Raw genomic sequence first — 17,196 nt, forward strand, 5'->3', positions numbered from 1 at the left:
GATTAAGTGTTGGACGACGGACGGACTTACGGTCCGTAGTCCGTGACTTTCGATCAAGACTCCCTTCAACCACTCTCTGATAAGAGCTATGGATGACCAGCATGGTTCGTAGGTGGACCTACGGTTCGTAGGTCTGACCGTAGGTGGAAAATTTGCAGCCAGTTAAGGGGAAATACAGTTGGGTCAACTTAAATTGATCATAACTCTTAGCACAAAATGAATTAGGTCTCCCATAACCTACCCCCAGATAGATAATTGAATTATCTTTCCATGTCCACCAACCTTGCTAAAATCAGACCTCTGAGTAAAACGTTATGCCCATTTTAGTAAAGCCCTGTCGAACAGGCCCTCACAACGGACCCAACGACGGGGCGTCGGGTGCACGACAGACCGTCATCCTGGCCGTCGTGAGGCCCGACATCAACCTTTCCAGGGGTCTTTTTGACCTTTTCCACTCCTTTTAAACCAAAATTTACATCGTTTTGACCCTAAATAATTAGATTTTAGTCAGTTTTAGCCTAGAAACATAATTAAAACATATTCAAGTCAAATCATTAAATCAAAACTTATAAAATTAGAAGCAAGAGAGGAGAAAAAAGCTCAAGAACCCTAGTTCAAGAATGCCAAAAGCTCCAGGAGTTCCAGCCCTGAAACTTAAGTTTTTTTCCGTGGATTTCATCACCAGGTATGTGGGATTTCACTAGAGGGTTCCTTTCACCCATTGGGTCCTTAGTTTCAGTCAGTTCATGATTCTCTTATCATGATTAAACCTAGGGTTTCTAGAACTTTGATATAACTTCATGAATTTATTAAATATATGTTTCAAATCAGATTATCATGTTATTACTCAGATTATCGCATGAATTTCAGAACCCTAGCTTTGTATTTCTTTAGTTCTTGAATTACACATGCTAGGTCGTATATTTCAGACGCTTCAAATATACATGCTTAAGTTATAAATGCATAATTACTAGATTAATTATTGCATTCTCAGTTTGCATGTTCAGTTTCGAGCTATCCAGTATTTAAAGAAATTAAGATATAATTAGTTAATTTACAGAATTCATTGGGAGTAGCATAATACCGAGTTGGATTAGGGGTTAGCGTACCCAATAGTCCCAAAACTACAACCCAAGTAGGTTGTAAGTCCCCTTTTTGGGCAATCAGTTTAGTGATCATGCCAGCATGCCTTTATACCTTTGGCAGGGTATATTGGGTCCTCTCGATAAGGCGTATACATTGGACTCCACATTTAACTCATGTGGTTTTATTATCGGTTATAAGTAGCTCCCACAGTTTAGTCCGACTCTCTGCATTGACCATTTATCAGTATATTCAGTATTCAGTTTCAGCATGTTATAAATTGGTCATTGCATCCAGTTAGCTCAAAAAACCGCACATCACGTTCAGATTATTATACTTGTTTTTGTGCTTGTTCAGTTATGTTTTATTTCAGCTTTACTCTATCCTACATGATCAGTACCTTTCAAGTACAGACGCATACGTGCGCTACATCTTCTCGTGATGTACGTTCAAGTTCTCAGCATCCAGATCACGCATAGATCGATTTCCTGATCGCCAGTTCAGCAGATTCAGTGGTGAGTCCTCATTCTCCGAGGACAGCAGTCATGATTTTTATTTCATTCATTAGACATTTAGTTTCAGTTTTTGCTAGATTTAGCTAGGGATTGTCCCAGTATCTCTAGTCTAGTTTAGAGTCTATTTCTGACATAGTTAGATTTAACTTAGTATTGAGTTAATATTTCTTTTGTATTAAACTCATTGTTTTCAAATATATTAGTTATAGAATATGGGTTTTTTCTTCTTTTCATTTTAAGTATGGTTTAGCTTCCGCAATAGTTTATTATCTTTAGTATGCTCATGATCATGCCAGCAGGGTTAGCTTGGGATCACTTGTGGTCCTAGGTTCCGTGTTCGCATCTCGGGGGTAGGTCGAGGCGTGACAAAACTTGGTATCAGAGCACTAGGTTCAAAAGTCCTAGGATGTTTGAAAAAGTCGCACTAAGTAGAGTCCTTTTCATGGGTGTGAAGTGCACCACATCTAATGAGAGGAAGGCTATGAAGTGTTATAGGAAAAACTTCACTTTCTTGTTACTTTTATCATGCGTAAGGTATGATCTAATTCCATTCTAACTCGACGTTGAGCGCTTAAGATCATGCCTTCTCGTAGAGCTTAGGCATGGAATGCTAATGCACGTAATGCTAACACAGTTCCTCTAGTACCAGATAAGGAAGTTCAAATGCAGAATTTCAGAAATCCAATTCAGCTTTTGGTCAAGAGTATGACCAACTAGAACAATGAGCAGGTTCTACCTCCTACTAATAGAAATGATCGATCAATGGCAGCTAGAGTTTGTGATTTTGTTAGGATTAATCCGTCTATGTTTTAGGGTCCCATGTTGGTAAGGACCCACAAAAGTTCATTGATGAAGTCAAGAAAATATTTGGTGTGATGTCAGTAACTGGTAATGATAGGTGAGATTGGCATCCTACAAACTCAAGGATGTGACTCACATATGGTTCACTCAGTGGACCTTATAGAATGGCTCCAGCAGAGCTTAAGGAATTGAAAGAGCGGTTGAAAGACCTGCTAGATAAGTGTTTTATCAGACCTAGTATTTAACCATGGGGTGCACCAGTATTGTTCGTAAAGAAGAAAGATGGTTCTCTCAGAATGTGCATTGACTATAGATAGTTGAACAAGGTCACAATCAAAAATAAGTATCCCATCCCCAGGATTGATGACTTGTTTGACCAACTTCAGGGTGCTAGTTATTTCTCAAAGATAGACCTCAGATCGGGTTATCATCAGCTCAAAGTCAGAGATAGTGACATTTTGAAAACAACCTTCAGAACTCGGTATGGTCATTATGAATTTCTAGTTATGTTGTTTGGACTAACCAATGCTCCTGCAATTTTCATGTGTTTGATGAACAGAGTGTTCAAACAGTACTAAGACTTGTTCGTTATCGTCTTCATTGATGATATCTTCATTTATTCTAGGAGTGAGGATGAACATGCAAGTCATTTGAAAGTTGTTCTGCAGACTCTCAAATATCGCCAGTCATTTGCTAAGTTTAGTAAATGTGAGTTTTGGTTCAATCAGTTGCTTCCTTGGTCACATTGTATCTAGCGAAGGGATCCGCGTAGATTCACAGAAGATAGAAGCAGTGAAACAATGGCCCAGACCTACCTCTCTACAGAAGGTTCGTGGAAGGATTTTCATCCATAGCCTCACCATTGACTAGGTTGACTCAGAAAATGGTCAAGTTCAAATGGTCAGATGATTGTGATAAAAGCTTCGCAAAATTGAAAACTAGATTGACTACAACTCCTGTCTTGACTCTACCAGAGGGTTCAGATGGTTATGTGATCTATAGTGATGCATCTAGAGTTGGCCTTGGTTATGTGTTGATGCAAAGAGATAAGGTTATATCTTATGCCTCTAGAAATCTTAAGGTGCATGAGAAGAACTATCCAACTCATGACCTTGAGCTTATAGCAGTGGTGTTTACACTCAAGATATGGAGACACTACTTGTATGGTGTTCATGTAGATGTGTTCACAGATCATAAGAGGCTTCAGTATGTGTTCACCCAGAAAGAGTTGAATCTTCGCTAGAGGAGATGGCTTGAGTTCCATAAGGATTATGAAATGAGTGTGCAGTATCAACCTGGAAAGGCGAATGTAGTGGCCGATGTTCTTAGTATATTATCTATGGGTAATATAGCACATGTTAGGAAAAAAAAAGAAAGGATCTAGTGAAGGATGTTCACAGGCTTGCTCGCTTGGGAGTTCGCCTTATGAGCATATCAGACAGCGGTATAACAGTTCAGAATGGAGAAATATTTGGTAGTGGAGGTTAAGGAAAAGCAAGAGAGTGATCCGATCTTGCTTGAACTAAAGGGTGCACTCAACAATCAGAGAGTGGAGGTTTTCTCCCAAGGGGGAAATGGTGTACTTCGCTACCAAGGTAGATTGTGTGTTCCTGATGTGGGAGAGTTGAGACAACATAGTCTTGCAGAAGCTCATAACTCCAGATTTTTTATTCATCCAGGTGCCACGAAGATGTATCGCGATCTGCGGAAAGTTTGTTGGTGGAACAGCATGAAGAGGGATATAGCAGACTTTGTGAGTAAGTGCCCCAATTGCAAGCAAGTCAAGGTAAAACATCAGAAACCAGGAGGTATGACTCAAGAGATCAATATTCCTACTTGGAAGTGGGATGTGATCAATATGGATTTCATCACAAGGTTACCTCGTACTCGCAGACAGCATGAGTAAATTTGGGTGATAGTTGATAGGATGACTAAGTTTTCTCGCGTTTTGGCGGTCAAGACTAAATATTCGGCAGTGGACTATGCCAAGCTTTACCTTACTAAAATTGTGAGATTGCATGGGGTTCCTTTGTCTATCATCTCATATAGAGGTCCTCAGTTTACCTTTCATTTCTGGAAGTCATTTCAAAAAGGTCTTGGTACTCAAGTTAACCTTAGTAGAGCATTTCATCCACAGACGGATGGGATGGGATGGCAGAGCGTACCATTCATACCTTAGAGTATATGTTGAGAGCTTGTGTGATCGATTTCAAATGTAGTTTGGATGATCACCTTCCTCTTATTGAGTTTGCCTACAATAATAGCTACCATTTCAGCATTCAGATGGCCTCTTATGAGGCTTTATATGGGTGTAGATGTGGATCTCTTGTTGGTTGGTTTGAAGTAGGTGAAGCAGCTTTGATAGGGCTAAATTCGGTCCTTTATGCTATGGAGAAAGTACAACTCATTAGAGATACACTTAAGACAGCCCAAAGACGTCAGAAATTATATGCAAATGTAAGGAGAAGGGAACTAGAGTTCCAAGTTGATGACAGGGTTTTTCTGAAAGTCTCACCTATGAAAGGGGTGATTAGATTTGGAAAGAAAGGGAAGCCCAGTCCTAGATATGTAGGCCCTTACAAGATCTTGAAAAGGATTGGCAAGGTGGCATATGAGTTAGAGTTGTCAGCAAAATTAGCAGCAGTGCATCCGGTCTTCCACATCTCACTCTTGAAAAAGTGCGAGGGTGACCCAGCCTTTATAGTGTCATTAGAGAGTGTGGCAGTGAAAGATAGTCTTTGTTATGAGGATGTACCAGTTGACATTCTTGACCATTAGGTTAGAAGGTTGAGAAACAAAGAAGTCGCTTCAGTCAAGGTTTTGTAGAGGAGTCAGTCCGTAGAGGGAGCTACTTGGGAAGCAGAAGCAGCCATCAAAGCCAAGTATCCTTACCTTTTTCCTTCCGATTCCACTCCAGCTTGAGGTAATAGTTCCTCTTAAGTTTTACAGTCATTCACGCGTAAATTCAGTTTTAGAATCATGTTCCGTCAGTTTGTACTTTTATTTTTAGCGTAATTGCATGTACTCAGAACTCAATTCAGTCAGAACTCAGTTGTCAGTGTTTAGTAGTGGGGTTTGCATCTCTCTACCTCTATTTCAGCTAGATTAGTCTTTATTCGAGGACGAATGCTCCCAAGGGGGAGATAATGTAACACCCGTAGCCAAAACAGACCAAAAATTAGTTTTTCAGAAAAATATGTAGGTTCTACCAACGGTGGCATCGACAGACCGTAGTCTGAACCACGTTCAGTCCTGCACAACCGTCGATGGGATCATAAACTTCCAAAAATTTCAGCCTAGAAAAATTGGTTAAGTCTTGGACGACGGACTGACATACGGTCTATAGGTCAAACGGCGGTCCGTAGTCCGTGACCGTCGATCCATACTCCCTTCAACCACTCTATGACAAGAGCTATGGATTACCAGCATGGTTCGTAGGTGGACCTACGGTCCGTAGGTCTGATCGTAGGTGGAAAATTTGCAGCCAGTTAAGGGAAAATGCAGTTGGGTCAACTTAAAATGATCATAACTCTTATCACAAAATTAATCAGGTCTCCCATGACATACCTACAGATCGATAATTGAATTATCTTTCCATATCCACCAACCTTGCTAAAATCAGACCTCTGAGTAAAAAGTTATGCCTATTTTACTAAAGGCATGTTGAACAGGACCTCACGACGGACCTAATGACGGGGCGTCGGGCTCACGACGAACCTTAAGTCCTGGCCGTCGTGAGGCCCGACAGCAACCTTCCCAGGGATCTTTTTGACCTTTCCCACTCCGTTTAAACCCTAAGTTATGTTGTTTTGACCCTAAATCATCAAATTTTAGTCAGTTTAATCCTGGAAACATAATTAAAACATATACAAGTCAAATCATTAAATCAAAACTTAGAAAATTATAAGCAATAGAGGAGAAAAAAGCTCAAGAACCCTAGTTCAAGAACGCCACAAGCTCAAGCAGTTCCAGCCTCGAAACTTAAGTATTTTTCCGTGGAATTCATCACCAGGTACGTGGGATTTCACTAGTGGGTTCCTTTCACCAATTGGGTCCTTAGTTTCAGTCAGTTCTTGATTCTCTTATCATGATTAAACTAGGGTTTCTAGAACTTTAATATAACTTCATGAATTTATTAAATATATGTTTCAAATCAGATTATCATGTTATTACTCAGATTATCGCATGAATTTCAGAACCTTAGCTTTGTATTTCTTAAGTTCTTGAATTACACATGCTAGGTCATATATTTCAAACACTTCAGATATACAGACCTCAGTTATAAATGCACAATTACCAGATTAATTGTTACATGTTCAGTTTCGAGCTATCCAGTATTTAAAGAAATTAAGATATAATTAGTTAATTTACAGAATTCATTGGGAGTAGAATAATACCGAGTTGGATTAGGGGTTAGCGTACCCAATAGTCCCAGAACTACTACCCAAGTAGGTTGTAAGTCCCCTCTGTGGGCAATCAGTTTAGTGATCATGCCAGCATGCCTTTATACCTTTGGCAGGGTATATTGGGTCCTCTCGATAAGGCGTATACATTGGACTCCACATTTAGCTCATGCGGTTTTATTATCGGTTATAAGTAGCTCCCACAGTTCAGTCAGACTCTCTGCATTGACCATTTATCAGTATATTCAGTATTCAGTTTCAGCATTTATGAATTGGTCATTGCATCCTGTTAGCTCAGAAATAAGCACATCACGTTAAGATTATTATACTTGTTTTTGTGCTTGTTCAGTTATATTTTATTTCAGCTTTACTCTATCCTACATGCTCAGTACCTTTCAAATAATGATGCATATGTGCGCTACATCTTCTCGTGATGTAGGTTCAGGTTCTCAGCATCCAGATCACGCATAGATCAATTTCCCGATCTCCAGTTCAGCAGATTCAGTAGTGAGTCCTCATTCTCCAAGGATAACAGTCATGAGTTTCATCTCAGTCTTTAGTCATTTAGTTTCAGTTTTGCTAGATTTAGCTGGGGATTGTCCAAGTATTTCTAGTCTAGTTTAGAGGCTATTTTCATACATAGTTAGATTCAGCTTAGTATTGAGTTAATATTTCTTTTGTATTAAACTCATTGTTTTCAAATATATCAGTTATAGAATATGGGTATTCCCCATCTTTTCTTTTTTAGTATGATTTATCTTCCACAAGAGTTTATTATCTTTAGTATGCTCATGATCATGCGAGCAGGGTTAGCTTTGGATCACTTGTGGTCCTAGGTTCCATGTCCGTGTCTCGGGGGTAGCTCGGAGCCTGACAGTTCAACAAGGTAACGATAAGAAAGAACCATCAAACAGAGTGTAAGATAACCAAAATACTTAACCGACTCATTCAAAACTGACTTAACTATATGGAAACAAGCGAAAGAACACTAGCATTCCGAATCAAAGAAAAGAGAACATTAGTCCAAGACATGAACAATAAAGGAGAAACAGAACCAAACAGCCATCAATACTCGAGTTGAAACCAAAGAACAGTAGACTACTCAAGAAAAACTAAATGGAGACTCAAGCTTTATCGAAACTAATAAATGACTTTAGAATAGCAGCCCATTGTTTCGCTCGGAAAAAAAACTCACAACGTTCATAATTCAAAATGAACAAAGAAGAGCTAAAATGTAAAAGAGAATCATTGTACCTCTTCCGCAACAGGGATCTCAACGTGGACAAGCTGGAGAGGATGCTCTCTCACTGAAATACGATCTCACAAAATCTGACAAGCTTTCGCAATGCACAAAAAACGGAAAAGAGAAAAACAATATATCCCTAAATTATACTTTTGAACGATTTTTGACTTTTGGAAGATTTTTCTATTTAACTTTGTTGCAACTTTTTTTTCCAACCTCTAAAAAATTCCCCCCATGCTGTAAAAGAAGAGAATATTTATAGGGAGGAATTAGGTTTTGCCGAATTAGGAAGGAAAAAGGCAAAGTTGGGATTCCGAATTCATTCATCTTCCAATTCAAAATTTTTGTTTTCCAAAGAGAGGGAAAAGTTGGCTTTGCACGAGAAATCGTCAAAATCCCCTGAAATCCAGACTGCAGGGGGTAGCATGGACGGTTCGGATCGCTCCATCCATCCTTGCAGCTCGAGGTGGAGCCATCTCACGTTGGCCAGGACGATTTGCGTGTTGCTTCTGTTGTTGCAAGGATGAGAGTTGCAGGCGGCTGGCAGAAAAAGGCGAAAGTACGTTGGAGCGTCAATTCTCGTCAAAACGGCGTTTGGAGATAGACGCGCAAGGATGGGGCTGCTGCTCTGGTTTGTCACGCGAAGAGGGATAAGAAGAGCGTGTGGGTATGGGGCGGGTGAGTTCATTGAAAGAGTAGATTGAGGAAAATTTGGTGTAGGCTGCTGTGAGATAGGAATTTTGTTGTTGGACTTCTGGGTTTCTTCATTGTGAAGGGAAATTGGACGGGGAGATTTGGCGTGTGCTGCTGAAATTCAACAGAGAAAAGGGCTCAACATTTGGACCTATGATTGGGTTTAAAGACAATGGAAACTAAAACGAATTAACGTAAATTAATTTAGTAAGCTTCTTAAATTTAATGAAATAAATTAATCGACCTAATTGTAAAATGACTAATCCAAAGATATAGATTATTATATGACTAAATTAAATAGTAAAGTATTTAAAATAAAAAGAAAATCTCTTGAGACGGTTTTAGAATAATCATAAAATATACTAATTACATATAGAATTATATAAAACAAATAAAGTACTTACATCATAACAAGATAAACTAATAAGTTTAACTATAAACTAATACTTACACCATAACAAGATAAACTAATAAGTTTAACTATAAACTAAGGATCCAAACTACAAGTCACTTAAAATAATTTATATAAAGCGTTAAATAAAACTAAAAATCTTTTTGACGCGATTTTAGAATATTTCATAAAATAAACTAGTTATATAAAAAATATAAGAATATACATCTATTGAAACTATAAAAATCGACGGAAGCTACATTAAAAGACTTGAAAAAATATTTGAATCTTATAAAGTCAACTATTTCAACTCGTTTGGAAATTTAAGAAACTCGTGAATTAATTCTTGTTGGAGAGGGTCAAAATTGGATGTCAACATCAAGTAGTAGGGACATTCTTGTTATGAAATCTACATGTCATGATTTTTCGCACAATGTTATTAATATCTCATATAACCTTGTTGATTGAATAAGACCCACCATGAACCACATTATTCCTTCTTTTTTTCGATAGAGACCTTTATTAGGAGTTGCTTGAAAAATAACTTTCTTCCTAGCATTTCGAGTAGCTTTCCACCATACCTTCATTGTTTGTTAAATCTAAATTAATGAACAAATGATACCAGCTACATAAGTAAAGTATTTCCATATTGTCTTACAAATCTCACACATTATATATAAATAAATGCTCCAAAGCTTCTCTTATAGGTTCCTTGCAACAAGTTCATAATTGAGAAAAGGGTTCCAATTAGTCATCACGATAGCCAGAGGAACTCTATTTGACCATACTTTCACCAAAAAATTGATGTCTTAAAAGGAAAATTCTTCACCCAAATAAACTTAATTACTTCGTTCATTACCTCCCTTCTTCTTCACAAATCCAAAGCACTCTTAATAGTGAATTTTCAATGTTAGTTTTTTTCCAACCAATGTTTATCCTCATTATCAAATAACATGGCATGCTCCATGTGTAATCAAACATGATTAAGCACATTTTCTAACAAGTAACGTGGCATATTATCACAATCTCAATTAGCTTCCTTCAAGAAAATCTTAACATCAATAATTGGATGACTTGTCTGTACATTTTTCTGGTGAAGATGTGGACTAAGCATAGTCCCTCTAACAACCTGATTCCGTCGTTATAGAAAAATCAATGAAGAAAGAGTTGGGGCCAGAAAACTCCTTCGTAGTAACTTGGAATTACCCAACCTAGTCCAGATTTGGAAGAAATCGAATTCATTATGGTGTAGGAAAAATCTAGTAACGAATAGGAGATCTAATTGTAAATTTTATTATATTTGTGGATAGCTAAGATGATTAGGAACCCGTATCACGTTACAAAATTGAATTTGGACAAGTAGAACTCCCGAAATATATCTTTTCGTGAATGAGTACATTTTGTCGGCGCTAAGGCCATTGTAGCATGATTTAGGCCGCAGGTGTGGTGCCGCTGCAATGGGATGGGCCCACTGGAGTGGGCCAGACGCGTTTAAAGTCACTTGTAAACCCTAAGACGACCCTATTTGCTATTTTTTTTTAACTTAAAGGACTAAGGAGGCGACCTAGACGAGTTCTTAACAGTTTTTCACCATTTTATTAGGATAAAGGTAGGGTTTTAACTCCCCGAATCCATATTTTGATCCGCAAAACCTATGTTCTTGGGTTATCATCGATGGTTAAGGGTTTTGATCTAAGAATTATTATGGAAAAAAAACTAATTTGGGTATTATGATCTTGAGTTTGGTCTAGGGTTATTGGATTTGTTATAATTCGAATAATTAGACCTTTGATTGTTGATCGTTACGTATATTAATTGTGAGATCCATGAAAAGAGAGAAATGTTCGAGAGAATGCTTGGGGTAGTATTCATGGACTCTTCTATGGGTTAGAATGGTTAAGCTACGACCAAGAACCTAGTAAGTAGGTTGATTGAGATGGAAGTTGAAAGTTGAGGATACGTACTAGTGCGGTTTGAAATATCCAGAATGGTAAGGTGTAGGAATGAATGGTTACTTGCATGTTTCTCACTAATTGATTTCCTATATTATGCATTGGGTGTCGGATTGACCGATGATGCCTACCAGTACGTGTGGTTTTGTACTGATAATACTGTTGCTATGCCTTTTTGGCATAGTCTGGGTGCAGGAGCGGTGGTGTTTCATTAGGTGAAGACGATGAAAATATCCAAAGCTTCTATTTTCCTTCCGTATGATGGGAGCTGTGTCTTTTCATTATAATTTCTTACTCCGTACTCTTAGCAGCTCTTATACCTATTTAGATTAGATCCCTTGGGAGCTAATTAATTTACAAGGCTTAAGCTTGAGTCGTTTTGAAGTCCTGTTTTATAAAAATATTACATGAGTTCTTATTATTCGTTCGTTTTCTTGATTTTCTGCATGTTTTGACTATTGGCATATAAGTTCTCCTACTTAGGTGTTAGTATGTAGGTGCTCACACGGCCCGATGTATTGGATCGTAACAATATCTCTACAAAATAATAATATTTCAATTGTGCTCGTGAATGGGACTATATTGAGAGCTATGAAAAGAGAAGAAAACATTTCTCTCGAACATTTACTGTACATCTTTTTATTTTATGTACTAGATGAAGAAAAGTTCACTTACCATAAGAGATGTTCGGTTCGGTGGCTTATAATGTATATTCATGCTTGTTTAGTGAGACTTAGGACTTTTCAAAATCAAATTAAAATTGATTATTCGAATCGGAAAAAAGTTGTTGGTTCATTGGTAATTAGTTATAGATTTAACGGTTTTAAATTTTTGTTATTATCGTTATCGGTTCTTAACGGTTTGACATTTTTTCTTCAAAGGTTAATTAATCAATAACTCGATAGTAAGTTAACAAATTATATTTATACCACTCGATATATAAAGTCCTTGACTTAGAATTTGGTTTCATATCTTTATTTCTAGTTGACTCGATCTTTCGGTTATTCTTCAATGTGTTAGTGTTGTTTTTGAGCAAGATACAATCTATCAACTAATGTGCATGATTTATTTGTTTTTTCACCATGTTTCTATGTGATTTCGATCATTAGTTTTTGTGTCAAATATCAATAACCGACAAACCGATATCCGATAAGTCATTATCTTAATGGTTCCTAATGATTTAACATGTCTACACATTGATAACTAATAAGTCGAACCTATAAATGTCAAAATCGAACGACCAATAGGCATCCCTTGAGTGAGTGTAAAGTTAATGTAAATAGATATTTTAAAAAAAAAAACTTATCTGCCAAAGAGCACAAAAATTTGTGTAGTTATGGTCAATAAACAATCTTAAAGTGGTTTTGAATGACCTTGAGGAGACTTCATATCTGCTCATTCCTGTTAGACTGAAGTCTTTGGCCTTTCCTTATTCGTCGAACTCGCTCACACTTCGCTGACCTATTGTGTGTTAAAAAGAAGAAATACTCTAAAATTTACTAGGAAGGAGTTAAACTATCAAAATATCTGATATACATAAAATACTATTTTTAACTAAAATGGTGATTATTGTGATAAAAAGTCGGTTCTACGCATAGAATATAAGGGTTGCATGCATTTAATATTACTAGTTTTCGGAACGTGCGTTGCACGTTTGTGCATTACAATTATTATAGAGTTGTATAGAAAATGTTGAACTTAAAAATATTAGTTTTACCAAATTTATATTTTATTCATTAAATAAAATTCATAATAATCGAATAATAGATTGACCACCAAGAAAGAAATATGGAAAAATAATAATATTACTATAGCATCTAATAATATGAATATATCTATATGATTTATCCTTAATAATCTCTCATACACAAATATGTATCTAGTTAAAAAAACTATATCAGTAAAGAAAGGATAAAATAAAAAATATATTATACAAGTACATTTAAAAACAAATAAAAAGTCATAAATTAGTAGTTTCAGCACTAATAAAGATAGACTTATAACATTCATAATTTCATAGATGATTAAATTAAAAAACTATAAATCGTTAAAGAATATAAAAAAATTAAACAAATAAGAACAAATACAACATTCATATCCTTCTTCAGACTTTAATTATAACAATATACAGAAATTCTTGATGATACCTTATCCCGTAACCAAAAAAAATCCATCTAAAATGGTAAAGATAAAACTATGATACAAAATATCATTCTAATTAGGATCAAACAAATATTAATATTTAAAACAAAAAAAATGCATGAAAATTGTCTAATGATCCACATCAATAAGAGGAAAGTGGCAAAAAAAATTACTTTTTCATGAATACATATCTATATAGCTAAAGATTTATAGGTAATAAGATGAAAAGGTGAAGAAAAGTTGTTTAGGTTAATTTTTAAAAGTTAGTAATCTTAGACATATGGAGGAGAGGAAATGTTGATTGTTTTTACTAATAATTCAATACATTTAAGTAAACTAATTATAGAGAAAGGATAACAAATTTAATCCATTTAACCACACTAATTATAGAGAAAGAAAATAGAATTTTCATTTTTTTTTAAAAAAAGTAATTCCTAACAATTTTCTATGAAATAATTTCTAACATTTTCTATGAAATATTTTAGTCTTTCAAAGTTTGAATTTACTCCTTATTTTTAGTATTTAGTATAATATAATATAGTTATTACTTAGTATTTAAATAATTAGAATTTGAACTATTGTGCCTCGATGCATGTATTTAAATATGATTATTTAATATTAAATTAATTATAATTAATATTTAATTTAGTTTAGAAATAAAATAAGGGGAAAATAGTAATTCAATTTTTGAGTTAGAAGTTTCCTACTTATAATAATATATGATTCTTATTTTTAGTATTTAGTATAATAGAATATAGTGATTACTTAGTATTAAAATAATTAGAATTTGATCTATTATGTCTAGATGCATGTATTTAAATATGATTATTTAATATTAAATTAATTATAACTAATATTTAATTTAGTTTAGGAATAAAATAAGGGCAAAATAGTAATTCAATTTTTAACACTTATAATAATATCTGATATTAATATACGATATGATATAATATGATATGATAATCTGTAATGGACAAAATCAGCTTACTACATTAGGCACCAAAACAGTGCTTTATCTTTCTCCTTTATTGAGTTCCTCATTTTACTGTAATTATATATTTTGGAAGAAACAATCATTTGGTGTCAGTGATATTCAAGACAAACATGACATATTTCTACACTGAAGCTAAATGCAGATATTTATGATAAAACTGAAAATGAAAATACAAACGCAGCCACAAATCAACATCACACATAAAAATTCATCATCTTGTAGGACTAATGTACGATTGAAGATTGTTTAATCTCACATTGGACAGAAAGAAAAGAGCCATCTGTTTCAGGATATGCACACACAAAGGCTATATACAAAATCAACAAAATGACATGGCGGCAGTTTTACAGAAAGGACATCTATTTTTGTGCATCAGTCATTGTTTTATGCAATCGATATGATACAAGTGTCCACAACCGAGCTCGCCCATATCATCATCAGCCTCATATTCTTCCTGTATTTTGGAAAACCAGAAAAAGATAGTTTAATTGTTAGAGCAATCAACTCTTCTTTTAAACGATGTTTTGAGACTAGCGACACAAATATATCACAAACCTGACAAATGCTACACTTCTTCTCCACTTCTGTGCGTAAATGAGATAAAAGAGAAGGGCTTAGTTCTCCTAACACATTGAGTTATCTCGTCTTCTTTGAATCTTGTACTCACAAATCCAATTCAATCCCCGGTTCCACCAATTCCTGTTAGCAAAGGGTACTTATCATTAGCACAAAGATAGAGTCACAAGGACGGAGAGATCCAAGGAAATGTCTTGCCTCATACGACATGTGATCCACATTAACTAAGCCTCCTTCCTCCCGTTAAAACTAAATTGAATAGTGACTGAAGAAAGCTCCTCTAATATTACTAAATTGAAAGGTTTATATAAGGTGAGTAACTGATAAAATCTACAAACTACATAATGCAATAACTATAGGACAAGCTGCATGCTGTCAATAACAAACATGCAAGTAAGTTGTCACTCTGAACTCTCAAGTTAGGGTACATCAACTTAAACTTAAACTTGAGGACAAGTTGTCACATACTTATTCTCGGAAAAGAACACTAGAATGGCAGGGTAAAATTTAACAGGCACATACTCTTGGGATTGAAGCTACCAACCAACAAGAATTTACCCTAGATCTACACTAAGTGTGAAGGAGTAGAAGGTGTTTGTGTCAACACAATTGAAAACATTACTCACAAAATTAGGGTCACCACAAATTTTGAGGTTGCTATGGAAGCATATCAGACGCAGTGAAAAGCTTACCGAAGACCCAATAATTAACACCAAACTGAATAATGCAAAACTGTACAAAAATGGCAAACGACATTTCTTACTAAATCATATGCTAAATACACACTCACAAGACAACCAGATGAGAAAACATAATTTCACGTATACATTTAACATCTATGCATTCAACTGCAGATAACAATACATGAATTCAATCTTACACTTTGATGAATGATACGTAACATGAATTTACCTGATTGTCAATATCAACTCTCCCTCGAGGAGGATGGGGTGTTCTTGAAACAACAAAATCATCAAAAGAAGAAGCCATACACGAGTAACTTGCTTTTCTTCCTTTTCTGCAACAACTAGTGTGGGTGGAAAAAGTTGAATCTCCATCAACAAATTTAAGGTTCTTCATTCTCATCTTTTGTTTCTTCTTCTTCTTGGATTGACAATCAGCAATTGGTGCAGTTGCCCTGCTACGCAAACCCCCAAATAATATTATCGTTTTAGCGATGGGGCTTTCATGGGAGTTTTTGGGGCAAGTTTTTGAGATGGGTTTCTGATGATATTCGCCTCTGGATTCTCTGTTTCTTGCTTGATTTCTGGGTTCTCTGTTTCTTTCTTCATTTCTGGGTTCTCTGTTTCTTCCTTGATTTCTGCCTATATTGATTCTTCCTTCATTTTCGGGTACTGCGAAGCTTCTTCCAAGCATGAGTGTTGATCGTGCCATGTTAAATGACGAGCGAAAGAAAGAAAAATGTGTGTTGAATTGATCCTCTGTAATGGTGAATAACGCAAAAGGAAAGAAGAAGAAGAAGTGCTTCTGAGAGAATCAAAACATTGAAAATAGTACAAGCTCTTCTATTTATACAAGCAACTGAGAAAGTTATAGAAAAACCAACTACTCTAACCAATTCTAATTTTAATTAAATAATATTATTTCACATTTTTAGAGTTCCTACATAAAAATTCTATAAGTAATAAATAAATGTCTTTTTTTTAAAAGTTAAATTTATAGGACAAAAATTACGGAATCATGTAAAGTCACATGAAAAATTAAAATAAATATAATGATTCCTCCAGTGTCTTTATAATAAATAACCAACAATTTAAATAATAATTAAAATATTATTATTTAATAATTTAGTAATTAGATGTTTAATTTAGCCTAGAGATAAATAAAAGTCTTTCTTGGAAAAGTTAAATTTATAAAACAAAAATTACAAAAATATGAAAAGTCATATTAAAAACGTATAAAGACTTCAATAACCTTTAGTTTAAAATAAAGGAAAAATATATGAAAGTATTTGTCATTTCCTAAAATTATAATTCAATTAGAACACAGATTCTGAGGCTTTAGAATATGAAAAGTCGCATTGGTACACTACTTTTTCTTCAATTATAGCAGCTATTTTTAAAAAGAGACCTGATATACAACGCATTCTTATTCTTATGGAACGTTAGTACTGCTAAGGAATCCTGCTAATCTTTTTCCTACTCTTCTCTACTCGATCACTTCACCAATAAATTATATGAATATAACTCAAATTCTCTATGCATGAATAATTAATACATCAAAAAAAAAATTTTTGTAATATAACTCAGTTTTACATACGCTCTCTATATTTCAAATTTAAATATTTACACTTTATGTACTATAAGAAAAATAAACCTACACCTTCGAAATTATATGAGTTTTGAATAAAATAAATAAATGTTATAAAGCGGCAAATATTGA

At 35.0% G+C, this 17,196-nt stretch overlaps 1 protein-coding gene across 1 annotated transcript; it reads right to left on the reverse strand.

Moving 5' to 3' along the window:
* Positions 1-14,423: 14,423 nt before the first annotated feature.
* Positions 14,424-16,274, reverse strand: LOC107006945. Its single transcript, XM_027913314.1, has 3 exons — positions 15,706-16,274; positions 14,773-14,916; positions 14,424-14,671 (listed from the first exon to the last, which is right to left on the reverse strand). The coding sequence occupies exons 1-2, from the start codon at positions 16,186-16,188 to the stop codon at positions 14,881-14,883; spliced, it is 519 nt and encodes a 172-aa protein (XP_027769115.1). The 5' UTR covers positions 16,189-16,274; the 3' UTR covers positions 14,424-14,671; positions 14,773-14,880.
* Between the last annotated feature and the right edge of the window lie 922 nt (positions 16,275-17,196).

Source organism: Solanum pennellii, chromosome 12 (genome assembly GCF_001406875.1).
Source record: "Solanum pennellii chromosome 12, SPENNV200".
NCBI classification, from domain to species: Eukaryota; Viridiplantae; Streptophyta; class Magnoliopsida; order Solanales; family Solanaceae; genus Solanum; species Solanum pennellii.